This window comes from Oryzias melastigma, linkage group LG24, assembly GCF_002922805.2.
Source record: "Oryzias melastigma strain HK-1 linkage group LG24, ASM292280v2, whole genome shotgun sequence".
Classification (NCBI taxonomy): domain Eukaryota; kingdom Metazoa; phylum Chordata; class Actinopteri; order Beloniformes; family Adrianichthyidae; genus Oryzias; species Oryzias melastigma.
In genome coordinates, this window is record NC_050535.1 from 18436273 (window position 1) to 18445102 (window position 8830).

The 8830-nt window shown below is 41.1% G+C and overlaps 1 protein-coding gene across 2 annotated transcripts in view; it reads left to right on the forward strand.

Annotated features, from left to right (window-relative positions):
* Positions 1-8548, forward strand: part of LOC112158490 (filamin-A-interacting protein 1) — a 30853-nt gene extending 22305 nt beyond the window's left edge. The window contains exons 1-3 of one of the 2 annotated variants that reach the window (XM_024291900.2): positions 7-80; positions 3574-6265; positions 8055-8548. In XM_024291900.2, coding sequence (XP_024147668.2) covers positions 31-80; positions 3574-6265; positions 8055-8255 — 2943 coding nt within the window. In that variant the 5' untranslated portion in view covers positions 7-30 and the 3' untranslated portion in view covers positions 8256-8548. Of the gene's footprint in view, positions 1-6; positions 81-3573; positions 6266-8054 lie in introns of those variants that run through there. The other variant, XM_024291899.2, reaches the window with a different exon arrangement.
* The last annotated feature ends 282 nt before the right edge of the window (positions 8549-8830 follow it).

An 8830-nucleotide genomic window follows, 5' to 3' on the forward strand; every position in this document is an offset into this window, starting at 1 on the left:
GACAACGAGAAGCGCAAACACGCAGACTTCATGGATAAGAGTGACGACTTCACCAACCTGCTGGAGCAGGAAAGGGAGAGGTGACTTTCATTCAAATCCTTTCAAATTTGAGCTGCTTAAAAATCGGAAAAAAACCTTCAAATATCAGGGGTTTTGTTTTTTAATCAAAAGGATGTCTAAGGTTTTTGTTAACCTTAAAGATCATTTAAAGCTATTAATCATTTGGTATGTGATACCTAATTCTATGGACTCTTCTGGAGAGACAGCAGGCACTGCCGCATATCAACAAAACTCACTCTACTGAGAGCTAGGGGATAATATTATGGGATAAAATGAATCCGACAAGTCAAAAGGCGCTCCAATGCTCAATTTATAGTATAAAATGACATTAAAGCTTCGATGAGCCGGCTTGCGGGTCACATCTCACGGCTGTGGGTCGCAACCCACGATATTTGAGTTGCGACCAACAGATTTGGTCATGTCCCACGAGACCCATGAGATTTGGTCGGAACCCATGAGATTTGAGTTACGACCAACAGATTTGGTCACGACCCATGAGATTTGGTCACGACCCACGAAATATTGTCACGACCCACAAGATTTGAGTTGCGACCAACAGATTTGGTGACGACCCACGAGATTTGAGTTGCAACCCACGAGACTTGAGTCACGGCCCACGAGATTTAAGCTGCAACCAACCATTTTTTTGGGCAAGATATAAATTAATTTATAAAAAAAAGAAGTGAGCAGTAAACTTTTCCTTGAGGCACACTTGATTTAAAATCTTTGCTTTGTGATCCTGTTGGTTTTAATGAAACCAGCCACCTTTCAAATCAACCAAAAGCTGTAAAAGTGAGAAACCACTGAAAACCATGAATGCCATTTGAGAATCAGCTTGAAGGAGTAACACAATCCAGTTTCAGGGTCACTTTGAGGGATTCAGTTTAGAGTTTTTTTTAATGGTTTTGACCAGGAGTCTGCAACCTGCGGCTCCAGAGCCACATGTGGCTCATTTACCCCTCCATTGTGGCTCTCTGGTAAAAGAAAAATAAAAAAAAGTTTCCAAAATACTAAAAAGTAACTGTAAAGTAAAAGTGAAAATGAAAAAAGTGAAGGAAAAATAAGTAAACAAACTCAAACTTGAACATAACTTGAAGGACAGTACCACAAGTTGAACTACAACATTTTGACAGCTTTTTGTGCGCCCTGTCCTACAGAAAATCAATTAACATCAATAAGCACTTCATTAATTTGCTCAGATTTCCATTTGGTTTGTTAAATTCACATTTGATGCACCAACAACAGTAAAATTATCTGTATTTTTATTCATTACACTCACTACTAATACATTTGCTTCATTGAGATGATCATATTTGGCAGGGTGTCTTTTATTTTGAAAGGAACTCACATGAAATTTTGTCAAAAGTTTGTAAAAAAGGAAATTTTCTTTTAATGTGTGTTTTATTCATGTAAAATGAACAATAGTTCATTTATGTTTATCATAGTAGTAGCAATAGCATACAAATAAGTGTCTTAATGGGTGAAGGAGGAATTTCTGGCTCGTACTGGGTTGTGTTCAGTGAGAAATCAACCCAAATGGCTCTTCCAGAGTTTAAGGTTCCAGACCCCTGGTTTAGACTTCGAAAAGATTGTCCCTAAGAAAAGGCTGCACATTCCTGCTGTGCAGCAAGCAGAATAACTGATCCCAAAATACTGCAATGGCGTCATTCCCAACAGAGACCCCGGGTGATTGGTGCTCCTGTGCAGCAGCCTAAAGCCTTCCACAGAAAATCTCTGATCAAATAGCATCATTCATGGACGAAAACTTAACATTTTTGTTTAATATAACAAACAGTTGTGAGATGCTTTAAATTTTCTTTGCAGTCGCTTTCACAAATTCTACTGGAACATTCAGGGTGTTGTTTTTAATAGAATTACATTTCTGAGTATTTCTTTTTCAAATCGTTGTGAATCAGAGGCAGAAGAAAAAATGAAAAAGCTTGTAGTTGTTACGTATAAACTACAGTTGCAGGGCCACAAGCTCCCTGCTCCACTCCTTTCCACTTGGACGTCTTTGTTTTCCTCGTCTGAGCTGGTATCTGGGTCAAAGCTGTACAGCATTGCTTGCCATTTTTGTTGCACTGCTAATGTTAGGTCAGGGTTGTGAGGGGCTATAAGCTAGTCATAAAGCATGTAAACCAGGGATGGGCAACTTGAGGTCCACATTCCTGCATGTTTTCCCACATACCCTGCTCTGACATGTTCTAATTGAATGAACTGTTTGGGCTTTGAAATTTGAAAAAGGGAGGCTTGGAGTTGCCCATCCCTTGTCTAAATCGAATGGTAATGGGACACAGGAATGGGATTGCTCCTTTTCAACAGTCCCGCCCACAACTCAGTGGAAAATTTCTAATAAACTACTGCCAAAACAATATCCCAGAAAACCACACAGGTTTTTAGATTTTGACTAAAAGTGACATCATCATGATTGGAGTGGGACTTTAAAAGCTCAAAGGTTAAGAAAATTAAATAGCAAAATATAAAATAAGTGACATTGTGAAATAATATCATCGATAAAAGCAAAAAACGAAATAACTATAATAAGGTTATGTGTGAATTCCCACCCTAATCCTTAACTACTAAACAACTGTACAGTGCACGACTATCTAGTGCCCTGGATCTTAAAAGCAATTTGGACACAATGCTCTCTACTTTACTTTTGTTTTTCTAAACAGCAGATATAACGTTACCGATTTTACAGTCAAAATCATTTCAAAACGAACATTTCACGTTTATTTATGATTTCACTGTGTTCCGATGGTGAAAATGTGGATGGTTTATTCAAAAATGACCTTTAAACACGTTTTTTTGTTGAAAATTGTTCAACCGCAATGCATTGTGGTCTATATTCGCTAATCTAGTGTGCATTGATGCACAGTAGTTTTTCGCAAAGACTTCTGGGAAATTTTGAGTGCACGCGATTTTGGAATTAGTAGATTTGGTGAACGCACTATACAGATCATTATACCGTGAGTGGCGGGGGGAATTCGGATATAGCTTAAGAAATAGATGAACGCTTATTTTCAACATAAGGTGTGAGGATCAAGGCTAATGAGTCCAAAAAGCAGGAAAAGACATGTGACTAGCTCTATTTGATACATGCTTTCAGACAACTTGAAAACAGCTTTACTCCACATGAAAATAAAGAATGTGACATTGCACATAACAGGAAAAAAAAAATTGTAAACTTGAAAAGATGAAGTAGAAAATAGACAAACCAAAGGCTATAAATAAAGACAAATCCATAAATAAAATGTAAGATTATTGCACTGGTCTGCCATTCTGCAGATACTGTAAAAAACATTTTTTTAGTCTCTAATGTTTTTAAAATAGCAAAACCAACACAAACATTTGTTTAATCCTTTTAAAGTATGGCTTTATCATATTTAAATTCGATAATCTAAATTTGAAAAGCTGGATGATTTATTACTTTATTCAAATGTTTGTTTGATATGAAATAAAATCCATTATTTCTATGTTTTTAACACAAGCTGCATCATCTCTGCTTTCTAGACTCAAACTGCTGTTGGAGCAAGAGAAGGCCTACCAGGCACGAAGGGACAAGGAGCACAACAGAAGGATGGAGAAGGTCAGGGCCGAGCTGGTGAAGCTCCAGTCCTTCGCCCTGATGCTGGTGGAGGAGCGACAGATGCACATTGATCAGATCGATCAGCAGAGCCAGACAATTCAGGATCTCACTCAAAAGCTGCAGGACAAAGAGCAACAGCTGACAGTAGCAACTGAGGCCGCCAACGAGGACTGCCAAAAGGTGCTGAAGCTGCAGGCTGAGCTGGAGCGCCAACGGGCCAAATTTGCGCAAGAGCATGAAGAGATGGTTGTAAAGCTGTCCGACCAAGAGTCCCAAAGCCGGCAGCTGAGGCTGACGCTGGCTGAAAAGGCACGCGAGGTAGAGGAGCTAGAAGAAGGTAAAAGGGAGCTGCAGAAATCAAAGACGGACCTGCAGGAGATGAGGGAGAAGATCAGCAACGGAGAGGGCGGGAATTCCTCACTTGTGGCCGAGTTGGAGGGTTTAAGGAAAAAAGTGCTGGAGATGGAAGGAAAGGATGAGGAGATCACAAAAATGGAAACTCGGTGCAAGGAGCTGGGGAGGAGGCTACAAGCTAAGGAGAACCACAGCAAAGAGCTGCGGTTTGAGGTGGACAAACTCCAGAAGAAGATGGTTGATCTAGAAAAACTGGAGGGATCATTCAACAGGAGCAAAACAGAATGCAAGCAGCTCCATGCAAACCTAGAAAAAGAGAGGAAGAATGTGAAGGATTTAGCTTGTGAACTGGAGAGGGTGAAAGCCCACCTGAAAGAGCTCGAGTCTTCAGGGGCAAAACTAGAGAAGACGGAAGCGGCCCTCAAAGACGACCTCATGAAGCTGAAGTCCTTCACGGTCATATTGGTAGACGAGAGGAAAAACTTAGCGGAGAGGCTTAAGCAGGAAGAGCAGAACAAGAACGACTTGAGCAAGATGTTCAAAGAGGAGCAAAGTAAGGTTACAGATGTTACAGAAAAACTGATAGAGGAGAGCAAAAATCTTCTCAAATTTAAGTCAGAGATGGAAATCCAAGCAAAAATTCTCACCAAGGAGAAGGAAGAGTTGAAGAGCAAATTTGCAAGTGAGGAAGAAAAATGCCAGGAGTTAAAAAACTCGCTGAAAGAGATGAAACTCAGAATAGATGGACTGGAGGAGAGTAAGTGTGCTTACATGGACAAAAACAGAAGTCCAGAGGACAATAAGGTGAAGGAGCTGATGGAGGAAATCGAAAGACTCAAAGGCAGACTGAAGCAGCTCGAAGTAGTGGAGGGAGATCTAATGAAAACCGAGGATGAGTACGATCTGCTGGAGAAGAAATTCAGAACGGAGCAGGACAAAGCATGTGCCCTGTCCAAACTGGTGGAGGAGATGAAGGTTCAGATCAACAGAAACAAAGCCGTAGAGAAAGGAGAAGTCGTGAGTCCAGAAGCTGAGCTGAGAAGTCGCTGCAAGATGGAGGAGGCAAAAAACAGAGAGCTGCGTGCAGAAGTGCAGGCACTTAAAGAGAAAATCCACGAACTCATGAACAAGGAGGACCAGCTCTCGCAGCTGCAGGTGGATTTTTCCGTCCTCCAGCGTAGGTTCATTGAAGAGGAGGAGAAGAAGAAGAGCATGAGTCAGGAAGTGGAAGACCTCATCAAGGAACTTGAAGCCACAAAGCTTTACAGTCGTGCGTTTAGACCCAGCATGAACGGCAGAAAGATGGTAGACGTTCCTGTGACCTCCACAGCCGTCCAGACAGATGTGATGACCAGCAATAGTCCTGAAGATGAAACCACAGCAGGTTTCATCCGTAAATCCGTTCAGGAGGAGAACCACTTGATGAGTAACCTCAGACAACAGGATCTGAAGAAGCCGTCGGTGTTGGAGCGGTACCCTCCCGCATCGGCGGACCTCGGAGGGAGAAAATCCTCCCTTCCCTGGATGAAAAAGAAGGAGGCCACCAAAATCAACTGGGCGTCTTCACTGCATCCTGCTGAGTCGGCACAGAAACAAGGCCAGCCGCTGCACATCCGCGTCATGCCCGATCACGACAGCAGCAAGGCCACCTTAGAGATCACCAGCCCACGAGCGGAGGACTTCTTCTCCACCACCACCATCATCCCAACTCTCGGACTTCAGAAGCCTCGCATCACAATCGTCCCCAAATACTCAAAACCCAAAGGCTGCGACTCACAAAATCGAGCCATGTCTCCGGTCACTATAACCGCCATTTCTAGAGCCAAGAGTCCAGAACAAACCAGCAGCTATCAGTCTCCAGTTTCCATCATCACAGTCAGCGCCACGCCAGTCGCTGAAGCCTGCGTTTCATCTGACCCTCATGAAACCCAAACGGGGCGCACGGCATTCAAGCTGACCCCAGAGAGGCGGGGTGGGACGCCGCCTTTCAGGAAATACAATGACGGCAGCGGCAGCAGCATTATCATGACGGAGGACAACAAGATCCATATTCACCTGGGTCCACAGCTGAGGCAGTCCTCTGAAGGCCGGCCTCTACTCACCCTGAGGCCTGTGGGGCAGAACTCAGACGGCAAGGGAGAAGCAGCAGGAGTGGGACTCCAGCAACCTGTGGCGGTGAAGACGACCCAGGGCAAAATGACAAGCAGCATAACAATCACCCCCATCACCGCCGCTGCTGTTTCCAAACCAACGGCGTCTGCGGTGAGCCTCTGTCTTCTCCTGAAATAGTCCTTGATTCACACAAACCTCCCGAGTGACACGTATTCTCATGTGTTACAGTCGCTCCTAAAATGTTTCAAAATGATATCAGGGGCTGTTTGCTTCATTCGTAGCTCTTTTTCCAGGTACCACATCACAAAAAAGTGGACTAACACAAGAATGAGCTCCACCTCGTCACATCTTACTGATCAAATATCACATCTTACAGATTTCACAACTGATAAATTCCCTGTTCAGCACTGAGTGTTTAAACTTGTGAGCGCTTCAGTCTTTACAAAGAATCCCTCAAAGTCACAAGTTTTTCCCCATTATGTTGGACTAGTCCAGTGGATTGTGTGACAAACAAGAAAACAAAAGTGGGACAAAGATCTGAGAAGCACAAAATTTAAGCACTAATGTCCCACTCCAATCATCTTTCGATCTTTTAATAAAAAAAACTGTCCTTTTTTTTTTTAAATTGAATTTTGAATTGAAATGGTTTATTTCAAGCAATCAAGCAAGAAGTACAATCAACAGAGGTATACATCTGTACAAAGATAGGTCTGACATAAGATTACAAGGCATCAAATAAAACTATAAATTGCTTGACAGGAAGTGGGAGGAAACAAACATATATAATCCCGCCCCGGTTCAACTTTTCCATTTCCTTTAAATGAATTGCCATTTTACGGTTCATAACTTCTGATCAGACATTTTTACCTTACTAACATAGCTACAGGCTATTAAAAATCCTTGTATATCAATAAATCACATGACTATGTAAGTAGACAACACTATCTCTAACTTTATCCCAGCATATGCACATCTATGATCAAGACTCACCAAACATCAATAAAAAATACAGATTGTTTTTCACTATAGATTTGAGAAATAATCATTTTTCTGATGATGGAAGACGTGTGAAGAAAATTAAACTTAAAATACCATTTCAGAGTATTTATTTATTCAATCATTATATATCAGGAGCAGAGGAAAAAACGCAGTTTGAAAAAGGTTGTAGTAGTGGCGCAGGAGCCACAATCGGCAGTCCACAAGCTCAGATTTTTGCTGCACCGGTAATGTTAGCTTTCAGGTTGTGAGGGGCTGTAAGCTAGCAGGAGTGAGTGTAAACAGAGAGCTCTCAGAAAAGGGAAGGGAAAAGGAGTATTTTGCACTAACAGTCCTCATTAAGAGTTTTCTTAATGAGGAAAGGTCAGGTCTTGTCTGTTGAAACGCCAGTAAATAAAAAAAACAAGTGACGTCCTTTTCTCTATTTAGAGGAAAATGTTGTTAACTAGCTAAATTTAGTGTCAGTTCCATTACTGACATTATTCAGATTTGTTTAAAATGGGCTAAGCTTCTAAGTTCTAAGCAGATGATTACATTTTTATCAGTATTTCAACTAAAATTAAACAAATATAAAGAAAAATGCGGCTTATTTTAAATAGACTTGTAATTTAGATGTATAAATTACTTTTTCTCCATTTTTAAAAAAAAAGACTTGTATTTATTTATTTAACCTTTCTTGATCCAGGCAAGACAAAGAATAATAACAAAGAATAGTGGCCTGGAAAAAGGCAAGACCTTGGTTATAGTATATATTAAATTGAGATTATAGTTTTGCATTTTATAACCAAACTCACTCAATAGTTTAAGCAACTTTTTTTCTGTATGTTGTGAAGTCACATCATTTAAACCAACATCTGAACTAGTTTTCAGTTACAAGTGGTTGTAGAAGTCACACTTCCTGCAGAAACGTCTCAACATCTTCCTCTTTTGGTTCTATTTACAGCCCAGTTCAGACGCACAGACAGCTCGGAGTGCAGCCACACGGATCCCCGTGTCAAAATGTTCTAAATCGTGCGGGAAAGCAGTCCTGGGCTTGTCAACAGTGACGAGGTTGGAGTCCCGGGCCGAGGCACAGGCCATGAAAATCGAGCTGAGGAAGACGACCCTGTGCAACTCTTCCTCTGCAGCAGGAGGCAAAAGCTGAAGCGGGAACCAGGAAACCGTGACTGAAACAAATCTGTTTGCTTAAAAGGATGCAGGCCACATTCATGTGCACTCAGTACAAAGTCTGTGAGATCCTTTTTAAATCAGTTTTCCTATTTTTATCATGTTTGCTGCACAAAAAGCTGTGCTGGGTGCACATCGGTTAATCCTCCTGCTTGCTGTCCAATGATGAGTTTAGATTTTTTTCTTATTTCATTGCACTGCAATGCTCTATTCACTGAAGCACTGTGCATTTGAGACAAGCGCCAAAAATAAAACTATTTATCTAAACAATTTGTGCTATGATTTCATTTCTTGCAATAACAGTCCTCTCAATTAAAAAAATACAAATTAACCACATATGTAAAATTTAAAAAGAGATAACACAAAACAACTTTCTTTTCAGGAAATAAAGTTGTAAAATAAAACAGAACTTTTATATTCAAGAGCCCAAAATGATAAATATTTTTATGTTTTACACAGCCAGGAGAAGAGCTTATAGAAGAGCTGAAGTGAAAGTGAGCAACAAGCAGAGTGCCATGATTTTTTAGGTTTGACAGGAAAGTTCCATTTCCT